This window comes from Piliocolobus tephrosceles, chromosome 2 (genome assembly GCF_002776525.5).
Source record: "Piliocolobus tephrosceles isolate RC106 chromosome 2, ASM277652v3, whole genome shotgun sequence".
Taxonomy (NCBI): domain Eukaryota; kingdom Metazoa; phylum Chordata; class Mammalia; order Primates; family Cercopithecidae; genus Piliocolobus; species Piliocolobus tephrosceles.
This window is the reverse complement of record NC_045435.1, coordinates 165,266,534-165,286,111: the sequence shown is the minus strand read 5'-3', so window position 1 is coordinate 165,286,111 and position 19,578 is coordinate 165,266,534. Positions and strand designations below refer to the sequence as shown.

The following is a 19,578-nucleotide window of genomic DNA, read 5'->3' as shown; positions in this document are numbered from 1 at the left end:
TGATCTCCAGAAAAATGAAGGAATATAACAAGCAAGGAGAATGACATAGAATCCCTGGGAACGGGGGTTCCTGAATTGGTGAAGAAGCGAAGTCTCAGCCCACAGCTGTGCTGCAGGCCTTGAGAGTGGCCAGTCCAGACTGGATAGAGGGTGGGCAGGAGGAAGGAGAGGTCCAGAATGGGTGTTTCCAAGAAGAGAATGGAATTGATAGAATACTGGTGCCTGGCCAGTATGGAGACAGGTTTTAGTGATAGGCACATAGAAAACTAAGCTAACCCAAAGAACAAGGCATGGGCCAGGCGTGGTGGCTCACGCCTATAATCCCAGCACTTTGGGAGGCCGAGACAGGCAGATCAGTTGAGGTCAGGAGTTTGAGACCAGCCTGACCAACATGGTGAAACCTTGTCTCTACTAAAAATACAAAATTAGCTGGGCGTGGTGGTGGGCACCTGTAATCCCAGCTACTTGGGGGACTGAGGCAGGAGAATAGATTGAGCCTGGGAGGCGGAGGTTGCAGTGAGCCGAGATTGCGCCATTGCACTCCAGCCTGGGCAACAAGGGCGAAACTCCATCTCAAACAAAACAAAACAACAACAATAAAAAGGCAATTATTAGCTTTAGGAAAAGTGAAAAAAAAATTAGCCGAGCAGTGAAAAATTTAATATTCATGTGGGCGTAGTCATGAAAATCTTGAATATGGATTTAACCAGAACTTTTGACAGAGGAATGGGGGGAATAACAGAAAGTACAGAGGTAAAGTTTAAAAGGGCTAAATCAAGAAGTAGCAGCATAAGCATATAATATATGAAGCAACAAGGAAATAAATTTCAGGCAAAATGTCTGAAAGAATTACACTGGTTGCTTCTGAGGAGTGGCTGTCAGGGGCAGGAAGAGGGCAAGGACTTATTTCCCATTGCTGTTATAAACTATGGACATACTTTTATATTGTAAGCTATGGACATACTTTTTAATATGAGAACTGGATTTGAAAACAATTTTAGTTATCTCTTGTAGCAATTTAATGCTACCATTTAAAGCCTGTCTTTTACTCATTTAAGAGAACATCCGATATTCACATATACATCTGTTCTGTTTTAAATGTGCTTGCTTCTTTATTCTGATTTCTCTTATTCTAGAAGGGAAGGGCCTTTTGTTTCATTCCTAATAAAATATTAGTATAGCTGGGTGCAGTGGCTCATGGCTATAATCCCAGCACTTTGGGAGGCCAAGACGGGTGGATCAGAGCACCCTGGCGAACATGGTGAAACCCTGTTTCCACTAAAAATATAAAAACTTAGCCGGGCGTGGTGGCGCGTGCGTGTAGTCCCAGCTACTTAAGAGGCTGAGGCAGGGGAATCGCTTGAATCCGGAGGCAGAAGTTGCAGTGAGCCGATATCACGCCACTGCACTCCACTCCAGCCTGAACGACACAGAAAGACTCCGTCTCAAAAAAAAAAACAAGAAAGAAAAGAAAAAATTAGTATAATTTTGTGTTCCTGACCAATAAAAGATTTATCAGATGAAATTCTGATAAATTCAGTTTATGGAGATATTTTCTTGAAAATATTTCAGATTTGTTTCTTAGATTATTGCATAGAAGTCAGTTCTGTCCTATAAACATTTTTGAAAAAATACATATATTTATGTGTCATTGAGAAGAAAACATGGGCCAGGTATGGTGGCTTATGCCTGTAATCCCAGCACTTTGTGAGGCTGAGGCAGGGGGGTGGGAAATCACTTGCGGTCAGGAGTTCAAGACCAGCCTGACCAATATGGTGAAACCCCGTTTCCAATAAAAATACAAAAGTTAGTTGGTCGTGATAGTGGGTGCCTGTAGGTAGTCCCAGCTACTTGGGAGGCTGAGGCAGGAGAATCACTTGAACCTGGGAGGAGGAGGTTGCAGTGAGCTGAGATCGCGCCACTGCGCTCCAGCCAGGGCAACAGAACCAGACTGTCTAAAAAAAAAAAAAAAAAAAAAAGGTGTTGTATGACAAAAAGGCTCCTAGCTATAATGGTAAAAGTCTCCCCCAGCTTTTATGTCTGTTACCTTTAAGAATATCTGCCAGACAATATGTACTAGTGGTTTAGCCTACGGATGCTTTTTCTCCAAGAATCTCCACCTGTCATGTCTGTCTTCTGGATTAATTTATGTTGACAACTTCTGGAGAATTGAAAGAATGCCCTAAAACGGCTTAAGTACTTTGTTTCAGTTTTCAAAGGTATAAAGAAATTGGCTGGGTGATGGAGTGAGACCCTGTCTCTGTCTCTCACACATAGACACACACACAATCCTTTATACATGGGTTGAGGGAATATAACAAAGCAGACTGCTTAGAACGGGCATATGAACAAACTGTTGGTGCCATCTCTCACATGTCTTAGTGAGACCCCCCAGGGAGGCACTGCCAGGTTCTGGGTCACATGAGCCCTTGGAGTTTATGTTTTATCCTAGTTTGATACACACACACACACACACACACACATGCACGCACATATATGTGTATGTGTGTGTGTATATGTTGCTGTGCCAGCAGCTGGTATTTGATGAATACTTGTTGCTTTGCAAAACAAATAAATAGCAAAGAAAATCCCAAAACTATTCACACATCTGAGACCAAAATATATGAAGATAGGAAACTTTTCTCTATCTCCATCTTCACCTTCATTGTGCTTTTGGGATGCCGGCTGCCGGGGGCATATGGGTTCAATTACTCAGACACAGATGACTAGAACATTCCTGTCTGTGCAAGGTTCACAGTCCGCTGCAGGACCAGATGCACACCGCAGACACCTGCGAGACCTGTGGATGCTGAGGAGGTACTGAAGGGGGAGAGGGAACAGTGGACTCTGTCTCTGGGAGGTGAAAGAGGGAAGATAACATCCCCCCAGGTCTAGGAATTGGGTGGGAGAGGATGAGTTCCTGGAGAAGGTGTTTTTTTTTTTTTTTTTTTTTTATTATACTTTAAGTTCTAGGGTACATGTACATAACATGCAGGTTTGTTACATATGTATACTTGTGCCATGTTGGTGTGCTGCACCCATCAACTCATCAGCACCCATCAATTCGTCATTTATATCAGGTATAACTCCCAATGCAATCCCTCCCCCCTCCCCCCTCCCCATGATAGGCCCCGAGGTGTGATGTTCCCCTTCCCGAGTCCAAGTGATGTCATTGTTCAGTTCCCACCTATGAGTGAGAACATGCAGTGTTTTGTTTTCTGTTCTTGTGATAGTTTGCTAAGAATGATGGTTTCCAGCTGCATCCATGTCCCTACAAAGGACGCAAACTCATCCTTTTTTATGGCTGCATAATAATCCATGGTGTATATGTGCCACATTTTCTTAATCCAGTCTGTCACAGATGGACATTTGGGTTGATTCCAAGACTTTGCTATTGTGAATAGTGCCGCAATAAACATACGTGTGCATGTGTCTTTATAGCAGCATGATTTATAATCCTTTGGGTATATACCCAGTAGTGGGATGGCTGGGTCATATGGTACATCTAGATCTAGATCCTTAACGAATCGCCATACTGTTTTCCATAATGGTTGAACTAGTTTACAATCCCACCAACAGTGTAAAAGTGTTCCTATTTCTCCACATCCTCTCCAGCACCTGTTGTTTCCTGACTTTTTAATGATTGCCATTCTAACTGGTGTGAGATGGTATCTCATTGTGGTTTTGATTTGCATTTCTCTGATGGCCAGTGATGATGAGCATTTTTTCATGTGTCTGTTGGCTGTATGAATGTCTTCTTTTGAGAAATGTCTGTTCATATCCTTTGCCCACTTTTTGATGGGGTTGTTTGTTTTTTTCTTGTAAATTTGTTTGAGTACTTTGTAGATTCTGGATATTAGCCCTTTGTCAGATGAGTAGATTGCAAAAATTTTCTCCCATTCTGTAGGTTGCCTGTTCACTCTGATGGTAGTTTCTTTTGCTGTGCAGAAGCTCTTTAGTTTGATTAGATCCCATTTGTCAATTTTGGCTTTTGTTGCCATTGCTTTTGGTGTTTTAGACATGAAGTCCTTGTCCATGCCTATGTCCTGAATGGTACCACCTAGGTTTTCTTCTAGGATTTTTATGGTATTAGGTCTAACATTTAAGTCTCTAATCCATCTTGAATTAATTTTCGTATAAGGAGTAAGGAAAGGATCCAGTTTCAGCTTTCTACTTATGGCTAGCCAATTTTCCCAGCACCATTTATTAAATAGGGAGTCCTTTCCCCATTTCTTGTTTCTCTCAGGTTTGTCAAAGAACAGATGGCTGTAGATGTGTGGTATTATTTCTGAGGACTCTGTTCTGTTCCATTGGTCTATATCTCTGTTTTGGTACCAGTACCATGCTGTTTTGGTTACTGTAGCCTTGTAGTATAGTTTGAAGTCAGGTAGCGTGATGCCTCCAGCTTTGTTCTTTTGACTTAGGATTGTCTTGGAAATGCGTGCTCTTTTTTGGTTCCATATGAACTTTAAAGCCGTTTTTTCCAATTCTGTGAAGAAACTCATTGGTAGCTTGATGGGGATGGCATTGAATCTATAAATAACTTTGGGCAGTATGGCCATTTTCACGATATTGATTCTTCCTATCCATGAGCATGGTATGTTCTTCCATTTGTTAGTGTCCTCTTTGATTTCACTGAGCAGTGGTTTGTAGTTCTCCTTGAAGAGGTCCTTTACATCCCTTGTAAGTTGGATTCCTAGGTATTTTATTCTCTCTGAAGCAATTGTGAATGGAAGTTCATTCATGATTTGGCTCTCTGTTTATCTGTTACTGGTGTATAAGAATGCTTGTGATTTTTGCACATTAATTTTGTATCCTGAGACTTTGCTGAAGTTGCTTATCAGCTTAAGGAGATTTTGGGCTGAGACAATGGGGTTTTCTAAATACACAATCATGTCATCTGCAAACAGGGACAATTTGACTTCTTCTTTTCCTAACTGGATACCCTTTATTTCTTTCTCTTGCCTGATTGCCCTAGCCAGAACTTCCAACACTATGTTGAATAGGAGTGGTGAGAGAGGGCATCCCTGTCTTGTGCCAGTTTTCAAAGGGAATTTTTCCAGTTTTTGCCCATTCAGTATGATATTGGCTGTGGGTTTGTCATAAATAGCTCTTATTATTTTGAGGTACGTTCCATCAATACCGAATTTATTGAGTGTTTTTAGCATGAAGGGCTGTTGAATTTTGTCAAAAGCCTTTTCTGCATCTATTGAGATAATCATGTGGTTCTTGTCTTTGGTTCTGTTTATATGCTGGATTACGTTTATTGATTTGCGAATGTTGAACCAGCCTTGCATCCCAGGGATGAAGCCCACTTGATCATGGTGGATAAGCTTTTTGATGTGCTGCTGAATCCGTTTTGCCAGTATTTTATTGAGGATTTTTGCATCGATGTTCATCAGGGATATTGGTCTAAAATTCTCTTTTTTTGTTGTGTCTCTGCCAGGCTTTGGTATCAGGATGATGTTGGCCTCATAAAATGAGTTAGGGAGGATTCCCTCTTTTTCAATTGATTGGAATAGTTTCAGAAGGAATGGTACCAGCTCCTCTTTGTACCTCTGGTAGAATTCAGCTGTGAATCCATCTGGTCCTGGACTTTTTTTGGTTGGTAGGCTATTAATTATTGCCTCAATTTCAGAGCCTGCTATTGGTCTATTCAGGGATTCAACTTCTTCCTGGTTTAGTCTTGGAAGAGTGTAAGTGTCCAGGAAATTATCCATTTCTTCTAGATTTTCTAGTTGATTTGCATAGAGGCGTTTATAGTATTCTCTGATGGTAGTTTGTATTTCTGTGGGGTCGGTGGTGATATCCCCTTTATCGTTTTTAATTGCATCTATTTGATTCTTCTCTCTTTTCTTCTTTATTAGTCTTGCTAGTGGTCTGTCAATTTTGTTGATCTTTTCAAAAAACCAACTCCTGGATTCATTGATTTTTTGGAGGGTTTTTTTGTGTCTCTATCTCCTTCAGTTCTGCTCTGATCTTAGTTATTTCTTGCCTTCTGCTAGCTTTTGAATGTGTTTGCTCTTGCTTCTCCAGTTCTTTTAATTGTGATGTTAGAGTGTCAATTTTAGATCTTTCCAGCTTTCTCTTGTGGGCATTTAGTGCTATAAATTTCCCTCTACACACTGCTTTAAATGTGTCCCAGAGATTCTGGTATGTTGTATCTTTGTTCTCATTGGTTTCAAAGAGCATCTTTATTTCTACCTTCATTTCGTTATGTACCCAGTAGTCATTCAGGAGCAGGTTGTTCAGTTTCCATGTAGTTGAGCGGTTTTGATTGAGTTTCTTAGTCCTGAGTTCTAGTTTGATTGCACTGTGGTCTGAGAGACAGTTTGTTATAATTTCTGTTTTTGTACATTTGCTGAGGAGTGCTTTACTTCCAATTATGTGGTCAATTTTGGAATAAGTGCGATGTGGTGCTGAGAAGAATGTATATTCTGTGGATTTGGGGTGGAGAGTTCTATAGATGTCTATTAGGTCCGCTTGGTGCAGAGATGAGTTCAATTCCTGGATATCCTTGTTAACTTTCTGTCTCGTTGATCTGTCTAATGTTGACAGTGGAGTGTTGAAGTCTCCCATTATTATTGTATGGGAGTCTAAGTCTCTTTGTAAGTCTCTAAGGACTTGCTTTATGAATCTGGGTGCTCCTGTATTGGGTGCATATATATTTAGGATAGTTAGCTCTTCCTGTTGAATTGATCCCTTTACCATTATGTAATGGCCTTCTTTGTCTCTTTTGATCTTTGATGGTTTAAAGTCTGTTTTATCAGAGACTAGGATTGCAACCCCTGCTTTTTTTTGTTCTCCATTTGCTTGGTAGATCTTCCTCCATCCCTTTATTTTGAGCCTATGTATGTCTCTGCATGTGAGATGGGTCTCCTGAATACAGCAGACTGATGGGTCTTGACTCTTTATCCAGTTTGCCAGTCTGTGTCTTTTAATTGGAGCATTTAGTCCATTTACATTTAAGGTTAATATTGTTATGTGTGAACTTGATCCTGCCATTATGATATTAACTGGTTATTTTGCTCGTTAGTTGATGCAGTTTCTTCCTAGCCTCGATGGTCTTTACATTTTGGCATGTTTTTGCAATGGCTGGTACCAGTTGTTCCTTTCCATGTTTAGGGCTTCCTTCAGGGTCTCTTGTAAGGCAGGCCTGGTGGTGACAAAATCTCTAAGCATTTGCTTATCTGTAAAGGATTTTATTTCTCCTTCACTGATGAAACTTAGTTTGGCTGGATATGAAATTCTGGGTTTAAAATTCTTTTCTTTAAGAATGTTGAATATTGGCCCCCACTCTCGAGAAGGTGTTTTTGGCCCCAACTTTGAAGTTGGAGCGGAAGTTAATAGTCTGAGAAGGAAAGAAATTCCAGGCAGGGAATTTACGTACGACCTCACAGAGGTGGGAAAGGAAAGGGGCTAGGTGTGTTTGAGGATGGACAGAATGATCCCAAGACAAAGGGCTGGGGGGTAGACGAGGCCAGAATGTCAGCCTGGGGGCAGCCTCGTACCCTTATGATTCTAAGGAGTTTGGACTTCCTTCTGCAGGTAATAGGAAGCCCCTCTGTTGTTCTTTCATTCTTTTATTCATTCAACAGCTATTTATTCATTCAGCCTGTGGTTGTTGGGAATTCAATGGGGCAGCTTCAAACATTAGAGGAGAGGCCTAGAGGTTCTAAGGCCAGGGTGGCCCTGTGTCCACATTTGTCCTGGACAGTTCTGAAGTATACTTGTCATCCAGGGCATCTCATATGATTTACCATTTGTCACGGATTTTTCATTGTTTTAAAATAAGTATTACCTTTTTTCCCTTTTTAATAGTCATTTTAAGGACTTTAGAAATATTACTCTTAATAGTTGCTTTAAAATAATCTAGGATGGGTTTGGTAGAGCTTCACTTAGTACTTCCACCTTTTACCGTGGTCTTGTCTAAAAGTGTTTCACACACATATGCAGTGCCCAGAGTTCTCCTTCAACACATGGCAAATGCGAAAGACAACCAGTGATAACCTGTCTCTCCTTTCCCAGCACAACTAACACCTTTCAAGGACAGCAGACGGGGCGCACACTAATCACATGAAACAGCTTGGGCTTTAGCCACTAGATACTGCTACTCCTTCCAGTCTCGGGTTGTGGAGGGCTGAGCATTTGCTGCTGCTGCTCCTTGTAGCCAGGGGAGGTGCCAGTGCTGTGATTGATGCCAGGCCTGGTAAGGTGCCCGAAGCACCAGGCTCGCACCAGCTGGTTCAGTGGGAAGCATGGGAAAGTACGGGTTCACTGCACACGTACGATAGATTGGGAAATGGGGACTCTTACTATAGAGTATATAGAATATCCTGGATGCTCTTGCCTAGAGTATTTTTGAAATTTATTGCTCGGTGTGTATCTACAACTCTTTATCTTATCATTTGGTAATGCTTTTAAAAAGTTTTTTGCTGTAAACCCTTTCAGGAGCAAATGGCTAAAAAAAAAAAAAAAAAAAAAAAAAAGCTCGTGTTTAAAGAAAAACTGAGTAGTGAATTTCCAGTTTTCTCAAGAACATGGATGAGGAATGTATAACTTACTAGAAGATTTGCCACCACTAATGTCCACAGTAGGATCTCAGGGTATCATTGGCCAAAGGAAAACTGCAAGACAAATGTATGTGAAAAGGAATACTCTTCGTTTTCAACGTTGTCTCTTTCCCAACCAAAACCTAAGGTGGCAGCTCTTGGCACGATTGCCTGTCTCCTCATCCTGCTGCATCTACCTTAGCCTTCCTGCTTCTCTGGGTTCTGCTTTGTTGTTCCTTCACGTTTTTCCCATTTGCCTTTCCACTTGGCAGACTTGAGTCTGAACACCCTCCCAGTGCCGAAGGGCAGGGCCTGGCCCAGCCGGGATCTTTCTGACTTCTTCATGCTTAGGCAGCATTTGCACAAGAAGCATAACCTGAAGTCCTGTCTCTTATTTGTTTTGTAGTCAAGTCTTCATTCAGCTCAAGAAGTACTAGTGGCTGCTGATGGCCTGTCACCCTAGCTGACCAGCCACAGATAAAGGACTCAGGGGTGATAACTCAGAGGTGATAACAGGGGCTAGTTACACTTTTGCAGCGGCCGTGGAAATTACAGCATGTGCCTCAATGATTCTGAATTTTCTCACCTTTGTGGTTGCTCCAGATCATCCACGTCTACTCAAAAGTGAGGTGCTTTGACCTGAATTCAGCCCACGGTACTCCAAGCAGTCTACAGTTAGGCAAAGCTGGTACCTCCCTTACTATTCACACAGCCTGTGTGGGCTTCCTTGATGGCCACGTCACATACTGTTGATTCCTAGGGAGCCTATAGGCACCCCAAACAACAAGGGTATCTATACAGTTACTGGCCACAGGGGTGCTGGGTAAGGACACCTGGTAAATGTCACTATCCATTTGTTAATCAGGGTAATTAACACAAAGTGCAAAAAGGCTCTAACAAACAACCTCCCAGTCTCAGTGGCCTAACCCAACAAATGGCTGTTTCTTGCTCCCTTCACAGTCCAGTGTAGTGGGAGAGTTGTTCTGGGCAGCTCTCTTTTAAGCACTGACTCCTTCTTGGGTGGCTCTGTTGTCTTCTACCACCTCCACGTTTCTTCTACTGAATCCCCTCCTTAGAGCAAAAAGAGAACTCCAGAAGGATTGCACAGGGTGTATTATGGCTAGGGCTGGAGGGAATGGGTACATCACTTCCACATTCCATTGACCAGGACCCAGACTCATGGCCCCAACTTAACTGCAAGGGAAGCTGGGAAATGTCGACACTCCATGTGTCGACCTGAGAAGAAACAAGGTTTGGGAGCATCTCCTCTGCCTCTGCCACAGTCAGGTCATGGAAAAACACAGCAAGGTGGAAGTCAGGTGACCTGAGTTCTACCATTGACTTTCTGGGTGGCCTTAGGCAAGTCATCATAACCGCTCTCAGCCATTTCTTCCTCCCCGTAAGGATCTTAATGATGCTTGCCCTGTGCTTGTTGAGTTTACATTGTTATATAAAGGTATGTGCTAGTAAGAGGAGTCATGGCCTGCACTACTTTTTTTATAAGATTATAAGGATCTCAGTCATTTATTCAGTGAATATTTTCTGAGCACCTGTGGTAGCCAAGCATTGGACAAACTGTAGAGCCACAGACAAACTGTTCTCTGTAGCTTACATTCTGATGGTGAGACAGATGATAAGTAATCTGTGAAGAAATAAGAGGGCTGTGTGATCTAAGTGACTAGGGGTGCTCAGGATAGGCTTCTCTGAAACGGTGACTCTTGAGCTGACCTTGATGATGAGGTGGAGTCAGACCCGTGAATATCGGGAAGAAGGCTGTGCCAGGCAGAGGACCAGGCTGTGCAAAGGCCCTTAGGTAGAAACCAGCTCGAAGGGCTCCTTGAACAGAAAAGTGGCATGACAGCCAAGCTGTTGCTTGAAGGAGAAAGATGAGAGATAAGGGGATATATCATGCAGTGTTTTAACCTCTCTGTGCCTCAGTTTCCTCACCTGTAAACTGTAAAGTTGGGCTAATAATAATATCAACTTCATAGGGTTGCTGTAAGGGATTAAATGAAATGATACGTATATACTGCATAGAAAAATACCTGGCACCTGATGTTCACTAAGAGTGTGAACTATAATTAAGGTGAAGATTTTATTCTAAAGTGCAGCGGGAAAGTTTTGGGTGGTTTTCAGCGGTTATCTCCACTGGTGTCTTCATGCTGGGCTCAAGGTGGATGGGAGTTTCCACGCTCCTTCTAGACATCCGGGGTAAAGTTTTTTTGGTGAAATCCCCAAAAACAAAAGAAAATGTTCAAAACATCACGTTATTTCTGCTAATCAAAATATGTTTTATTTTTTAAACGTGTATGAGATTTACCTTTAAAAAAGTAGTATTGAAATATACCTAGAATACAGATGAATAAGATCTTGTAAGCTTCTGATTTATCCCCCTCTAGAAAGACCGCCAAATATTTGTACATAACTTGTCTATAGATCTTTCTGGAATACCTTCGGAGGTACATGAGAGAGGTGACACTGAGTGGCTGTGCCTCGAGCTTTACATAGATAAACTGTGGTTTGCATTTTAGAATGCACGTTCCCAAAGGTTTGTTTGTGGAAGAGGGAAATTGTAGAAGATTAGAATGATGGCTTAAAAAAAAATCACATGTGCTGCAAACACAGTTCTTTTTGATCCAAATAGTAAATGATGTGTTTGGGGAGGAAAAGCTGCAGACACAAGGGAGCATTCCCATTCCTGCAGAAACGCACTCCTCCACACAGAAGAAGCTGGCCTCCTATTTTCATTTTGCTCGTAGTGTCCTAAAAATGCAAACCATCAGCTTAAAATGCAGTTCCTCTGTCCTCTGGCAGGAGCCCCAGCATCGAGAGCCTTGGCATGTTTGCCTGTGACAGTGAGGACATCCCAGGAGCTGTGGGGTGAGTTGAGGTCACTGTGGAAGCTCTAGGTTTTGGCCCACACAGGACTTTGCTGTTGATAGGAAAACACACAAACATCAAATTGTTTTTCTGCAGGCAGATAATGAATACCCAAGTCAATATAATCTCACAAAACAGTAGCTTCATCTAATTGCCACCAAAAAAGCACCTTGAGTTTCTGCATTAAGTGTTAGCATTTACAGGAGATTTGAAATATAAAGTTTCCAAAAAGATATTCATCTTCTTTTTGCAAAGAATGGCTTAGAAAAGAGGGTGGCCTTTTGGAGCTCCGCTCCCAGGCAAGGTAGGATACATTAGAATGAAAGAGGTAGAGCCAGCAGTAGGTATATTGTCTGTGATTTGTGCAAGGAAGCCAGTGATTCATTGACTACCTAATGGGTTATTCATTTAACAAATATTCTTAATGTTAAGCTTCAACTTGGGGCCATGTCAGATCCTGGTGATGCAACAGTGAACAAGGCAGGAAGGATCCTTGCCTTCTCGAGGTTGAGCTTTATAACATACAGTGAGTGAGTGGGCTGAGCCTTCCCGTGCTCACAGACCTGAGGGGTGCACTGCTAATTGGACAGTGCCCACCTTGGGGTTTGGGGGTGTCTAGGCATGTCTCCAGGAGGAAGTGACCTTGACACTGAGACCCTAAGCATGAGTGAGAGAAAGGCAGAAGTGGGAACATGTTCCAGGTGGAAGGAATAGCTTGTGAGGGTCCTATGTATTTTTATTTTTCCTTCTTTTCTTCCTCAGCCAGAAAATGCAAGGATGCCCAGGTTGTGGAGTTATATGTACAATATTATCCCATTTTCCTTTTTTTTTTTTTTTTTTTTTTTAAACAGGGTCTCCCTGTCCTCTAGGCTAGAGTGCAGTGGTGTGATCATGGCTCACTGCAGCTTTGATATCCCAGGCTCGAGTAATCCTCACACTTCAGCCTCCTAAGTAGCTGGGACTACAGGCATGCACCACCACATCCAGCTAAATTTTTAAATTTTTGGTAGAGACACGATGTCCCTACGTTGCCCTCACTGGTCTTGAACTCCTGGACTCAAGCGATCCTCCTGCCTTGGCCTCCCAAAGTATTAAGATTACAAGCATGTATACATAATGTATACATAAATATTTATGTGTATAGATACACATATTTATGTGTGTGTGTATATATATACTCATACATATATATATAAAAATATACACACACACACACATACACACACAAATATTTTGATCAGCATGGAAGGAAACCCACTAAATTTATAACAGTGCTTGCTTCTGAGGAAGGAGGAGGAAATGGGGCCTGGGATGAAGACAAAGGAAATCTTACTTTTATCTGAAATGTTTTATTTACTTCATTAAAGGAGACTTTAAAAATATATTAACAAAATGTTAACAAAAGTCAATTTCGTGTTTGGTATCCAGGTGTTACATTATTCTGTGTATCTTTCTGGGGTTTTTTTTTGCTATTCTTTTTTTTTTTTTTTTTTTTTTTTTTGAGACGGAGTTTGGCTCTGTCTCCCAGGCTGGAGTGCAGTGGCCGGATCTCAGCTCACTGCAAGCTCCGCTTCCCGGGTTTACACCATTCTCCTGCCTCAGCCTCCGGAGTAGCTGGGACTACAGGCGCCCACCACCTCGCCCGGCTAGTTTTTTGTATTTTTAGTAGAGACGGGGTTTCACCGTGTTAGCCAGGATGGTCTCGATCTCCTGACCTCGTGATCCGCCCGTCTCAGCCTCCCAAAGTGCTGGGATTACAGGCTTGAGCCACTGCGCCTGGCCTTTTTTTGCTATTCTTAACAAAGAAAATTCAAGGATATGAACTGTAGATTCTCCAAGTGGAAAGGCCATCTTCAGAGAATATTCTTTCTAAAGTCCTTTAGAATGACAATCAGGAGCTCTTATCAAAGCTTGCTTCAGAGGGCATCAGACAATCTTGATCACTCATATAAAAATGAAGAACAGATGTTGTGTTATACTGAAAAGGCTCACAGCAGTATGCATCTCATTTGCAATAGAATTTCTCTCTGGCCTTCAGTGCAAGATGACGGTTGTCTCTGGTTATAGGAGACTCACACGGGTACAGATTACCTCTGCATCCTTCTTTCAAAAGAAACTTTGCCGGGGTTGTTCGGGTCAGCATGTATTCAAAATTGCATTGATGTAATATCTGTGTCTCATTCTCAAATTTTCATTGCCATGGGAACAGGTACAAAACTTTTTGGAACAAATAATTTATTTTATTGAGAATGAGCATCCAAGTCCTGTAGTTAATTTCAACACCTGTCTACAGGAGAAGTCGACAGAATTGTCTAAATAGTGTCAGAGGACTAAGAACCTGCCAACGAAACATGATTATATCTCCCTGTTCCTCTCCTCGTTGAAATCGTCTAAAGCCTCCAGGACAGTCTTCCTCACTTCTTGCAAATTTTAACTCCTGGTTCACTGTCACTGTCTTCAACATTCTTCCTTGTCCTAATCCACTAGAATTTCAGTATCTATATGGGTGATCTTCTCAGGTCTTTAACCTCCTCTCCGCCAAAGAACGCATCCTCCATAATTCCTCAGCCTCCCACCTCCTTATTTTGTCCTTACTCCACCACAGTCTTGGTTGTTACTGTCCTCACCCCACTGGGTCCTGATTTCCATCCTAACCCAGTTTGGATTGCATGGCACGTCATTAGGGTCACTCTCTTGCCTATGTCTTCAACTCCCTTGTCCCTCTCTCCCGCCATATCCTCACTTGGCAAAGCTCACCACTCTCCCCTACTGTTTATATCTAACTCTCCACCTGCCCTATACCTCTGCCCATGGAGCTGAATGTGGCTGGGGAAGAAGACCATGAACAAACAAAAACTAATACCTCCACCTTGCAGAGAGGTCTTAATTTTAATTCATTTACTTGAAGTGGGCCCCCAGCAGTCCTGGTACTCCTGCTGCATTTCCTTAATCCATTTCCTCACTTTCTCTTCTGTTATCAGATTCCCAGTAGCTCCTCTCTCTTCCACACTTGCTGCTGGTGACCTTGTTTTCTATTTCACTAAGAAAAGCAATCCAGAAAAAAAATTCTATATGCTTTCACCACCTCATTTACTGACCTACCTACATCTGCCTTCCCTCCTCTCACTGGGCAAAACTGTCCATGCTCCTATTAAGGCCAACCCCACAGCTGTTCCTTCTATAGATCAGATCCCTCTTTGCCTGCTCAAGGACATCTCTTAAGCAATCCTCCCTCTCTTTTGCTTCATCAGTTTTGCCCTCTCTACAGAATCCTTCCCATCAGCATGCAAACATGCCTTAGGAAGCACCCATTGCAAAAACCCTGCCTAGACCCCGTATCCCCTTCCAGCTACCCCCATATTACTCTGTTCATCTTTACAGCAAAACTCCTTCAAAAGCTTGTCTATATTTATTGTCACCATTTCCTCTCACCCCATTTTCTCATGATCCTTCTCTTACACAGTTTTCTCCCCATGGTGCCACCAAAACAGCTTTGTCAGCATTACCAGTGACTTCTGGTTGATAAACTTCTGTGTTGCTCAATCCGCTGGTCTTTCTCAGCAGCAGTGCTTAACTCAGTTGCCCATTCATTCCTCCTTGACGTACTCTCTTCGCCTGGCTTCCAGACGCCACATACTTTGGTTGCCTTCTACTTGCTGACTCAGTCTCTATTGTAGTTTGACCTCTTCACAGAGTTGATGACATTGGAGTGTTCCAGGCCTCTATACTTAGACCTCGTCCTTTTTTTCTATCCACATTCACTCTGGGAGTGACTTCACCAAGTTTCATAGCTTTGAGTTACTTAACCCCCTATACATTTACACAAATAGTCACTGTTCATGCAAGAAAAAAACAAATTAGTTTGAGATTCTTTTCATGGCTAGGACTTTTTCAGTGATTCATAGAGAGCCTGCTTATATTTAAGATTACAGATGTGGCATATTTTGATAACTTTCTGATCATTGTACAAATAGAGGTTGTACGCAAAACAATAAAGCAAAAGACAGGAAGTTCTATAAGAGATATCTTGGTGATAATGTTTAAAATTTAAATTGTTCTTTATGCTATTAGCTTCTTAAGCTGTTGTAAGTTCTTTGGAACTCTGATATTCACACCACTAAGATAAGCTTCTAGGAATTAGAATGCAACCATGGCAAAGCCAAACGTATCCCTTTTGGGGACTACGCCATTACAGTTTCTACCATGAGGTGTGTAGATGTGTTTGACACAAAAATTAAAGAGCACTGAAAACACTTCATCTTACCCTAGGAAAATAAAATATATGGCACTGTACTTACCAACATGGGGAAGCTGCATTGATGTCAAAGCATCTATTGACCCTTGAGTCTGAAATAGTTAATTAAGATGAATATAGACCAACCACTTTTGATTGTGTGTGTTTGGATTTTTCATTTTGGTTTTTTTTATCACTGAGTTTTGTTATATGTAAGTTTTTACAGAATGGAATTCTCCACTATTAAGTGGAGATCTCATCTGATTAAAGGAGTAAAACAATTATGATCAAGACTTTATGACTGAACAACTTGAATGAAAATATTAAAAGGTAGTGTGAATTGGGAAAGAAATGGGGCTTTTGTAACCTGAGAATCCTACCAAATGCTTTTATAGCCATTTTTTTCTACCTACTCAGGGAATAAGGAAGGAACCATCATTAAGAATTTTATGGGGAAATTATGACGAATAAAATATGAGAAAATGAAAGCTTATCTTTTTCGTCATTAGTGCCTTGTGTTTCAAGGCTTCCTGACATATAAAGTCTTCACCTGGAAAACAAGTGAACACAAAACTCAGTGACATTCAGAAGAGATGATTCAGCAATTACTCAGTTCGTTTATTCAGTATAGTTAGTTCATCTGGATGTTTCAGGACCCAAAGTGAATTACCTGTAAATTAACTACACAATTGCCAAATAAATTCTTTATTTTGAACTTCATAGAAACATTCTATACACAGACATTGAGTGTGTTCTACTGTATTATTTGTAAGAAATGATATTTTAAAATGTTTCTTTGCTAAGCAATATCTCTAGGTGCCATGGTGTTTTAGAATATGCAGATATATGCTAAGGTCCAGTCAGGACTGGTATTCTTTCTACGCAATGACTCATCCATTAATAAGACTGATCTAATATTTTGCAACTTTGTTGAGGTAAGTTCTTAAGGAATAAGATTGTGAATCCTGGAGAATTGTGGAATTTGTCAAAAGAAAATAAGTACTGACATTTTTTAGGAATGCAATATGCTAGAAGACTTCCCTTGGGTTGGTTCAGATATGAGAGAGGAAAAAGCATTATCTTGGATATTATACTTTAATCTACACACTGAAGTAAGTGACTAGATGTCAAAGCCTCAGATACTGTTTTCATGACGGTTTTCTAATTGGCCCTTTTCTTGGCAGGTTCCCGAAGGAAAAGTAGTCGTTCTTAATTTCCGATTCATAGACCTTGAGAGTGACAACCTGTGCCGCTATGACTTTGTGGATGTGTACAATGGCCACGCCAATGGCCAGCGCATTGGCCGCTTCTGTGGCACTTTCCGGCCTGGAGCCCTTGTGTCCAGTAGCAACAAGATGATGGTGCAGATGATTTCTGATGCCAACACTGCTGGCAATGGCTTCATGGCCATGTTCTCCGCTGCTGAACCAAACGAAAGAGGTACTCTTTCCACATAATGGCAATAACAACAGTAATGTTGGTTCACTGTTCTTGGCACTTGATATTTATTTACTCCTTTGAAGCTTAAGAGTAGTTCTCAAAGAGCTAGTGAATGCCATCAAACCATGACAAGACCAATAAAAAAAGAAATCAGCCTTTTAAGTCCACATGCATTCTTGTAAACAATCAAATATAGAAATTCATAGAGTAAAAATGTGGAGCTTGCATACATAAGCACACGTGCAAAGATACAAACACACCCCTACACCACTCCATAGTCCCTTCTCCAGAAACAGCCATGGCCAGTGGTTCCCATACCTTTCTATGTGTGCTTACTTTTATTTCAGTGCTTATGCAATAGCTTTTAAAAAATAAAAGTGGAGGCCAGGCATGGTGACTCATGTCTGTAATCCCAACACTGGGGGACCAAGGGCAGATGGGTCTCTTGAGCTCAGGAGTTCAAGACCAGCCTGGGCAAAATGGTGAAACCTCATCTCTACAAAAAATACAAAAATTATCTGGGTGTGGTAGCACACACCTGTTGTCCCAGCTACTCGGGAGGCTGAGGTAGGAGAATCACCTGAGCCCAGGGACATCACAGCTGCAGTGAGCCATGATCGTGCCACTGTGCTGCAGCCTGGGTGGCAGAGTAAGACCCTGTCTCAACAACAAATATGTGTATATATATATATATACACACACACATATGCTTATTTATATGGAGACATACATTCATATTATTTTACAGCCTTTTCTTTTTACTTAACGCTAGGTCTTAGGATATTTGCATGTTAGTACATGTCTCCTAAGGGTGGAAATCTCTACTTTTGAAAGATCACTGCAGTGGGCAATATTTGTATGTTTTCAGCCAAAGAGCAGTCCATAATCTGCTTTTGGATTGGACTGTAGTGCCGCATTTTTCTTGAAAGGTCAGAGGACAGAATCTGGGGCTGAAAGAGTAGAATGTTGGGGAAGAAATCCAGGCAGGGAGCTACAGAATTGAGGTGCAAAATATTCATATAAAATCTACTGAAATCTTTGACAGCTAAATTCTACATGTGTGGAGGAGAGCCCAGTTGGCCTGGCACAAAAGCATCAGCTGAAAAATGAAAGAACTGAAGAGAGATTACAGCTGCTGCCTGCTGCCAGGGAAACAGATTTTAAGTTTGAGTCTAGCCAAGTTAAATGCCTGCTAAAACAAAATCATTTTTATCAGAACACAAGAATCTAGAGTGTAATGTATCATGCATAATGTCCAGTCTATAGTTATGTAATGAAACAGGAAACGTGTGTCCCTATTCAAGGACAAACGCAGTCAATAAGAACTGATCCCAAGGTAACTCAGATGTTGCAATTAGCAAACAAGTACTTTAAAGCTGCTATTACAAGTTTGTTTCAGGATTTATAAAGGGAAATATGTGCATAATAAACAAATTGAGAATCTCAGAAGAGAAACAGGGACTATTAAAAAATAAAGTAATTCTAGAGATAAAGGAAACAGGATCTGAAATTTTAAAATGTACCTGTTGTGCTCACAAGTAGATTGGAGATGGCAGAAAAAAAGAGTCAGTGAACTTAAATACAAATCACTCAATCTAAAGAAAAAGGAAAAAGATTGAAGAAAAAGAGCTCGAGAAACCAGTGAGACGATATCAAGTGGTCTAACATCTGTAATTTTTGTCCCAGAAGAAGAAAGTGATAATAAAGTAAAAAAAAATTTAAAGATATAATGACTTGACTCTGCTCAAATACAGTGGAGAACATCAATTTACAGAGTCACGAGGTGCTGGGCACGGTGGCTCATGCCTGTAATCCCAGCACTTTGGGAAGCCAAGGCAGGCAGAACACCTGAGATCAGGAGTTCAAGACCAGCCTGGCCAACATGGTGAAACCCCGTCTCTGCTAAAAAATACTAAAAAAAATAGCCAGGCATGGTCGCGTGCTCCTATAATCCCAGCTACTTGGGAGGCCGCGGCAGGAGAATCGCTTGAACCCGGGAGGCGGAGGTTGCAGGGAGCCGAGATTGTGCCACTGCACTCCAGCCCAGGCAACAGAGCAAGAATTCGTCTAAAAAATAAATAAATAAAAATAAAAAATAGAGTCAAGAGCATCAATACACTCCACAGGACAAATAAAAATGAAGCACCACCTATGCACATTATAATTAAATTACAGAAATTTAAAGACAAAGAGAAAATCTTGAAATCAATCAGATGAAACTAAATTACATACAGAAGAACAGTGATAAGAATGATGGCTTCCATTTCATCAGAAACATTGGAAGCCAGAAGGCAGTATCATAGTGTCTTTTGTTTTTTTGTTTTTTGTTTTTTTTTTTTGAGACTGAGTTTCACTCTTGTTGCCCAGGCTAGAGTGCAGTGGCGTGATCTCAGCTCACTGCAACCTCCACCTCCCAGGTTCAAGTGATTCTCGTGCTTCTGTCTCTCAAGCAGCTGGGATTACAGGTGTGCA

General features: G+C 41.4%; 1 protein-coding gene across 1 annotated transcript in view; it reads left to right on the top strand.

Moving 5' to 3' along the window:
• The window catches only part of PCOLCE2 (procollagen C-endopeptidase enhancer 2), a 77,096-nt gene that overhangs the window by 28,416 nt on the left and 29,102 nt on the right, over positions 1-19,578 (top strand). Inside the window, exon 3 of the mRNA XM_023215358.3 lies at positions 16,851-17,106. Within this exon, the coding sequence (XP_023071126.1) occupies positions 16,851-17,106 (256 nt within the window). The remainder of the gene's footprint in view (positions 1-16,850; positions 17,107-19,578) is intronic.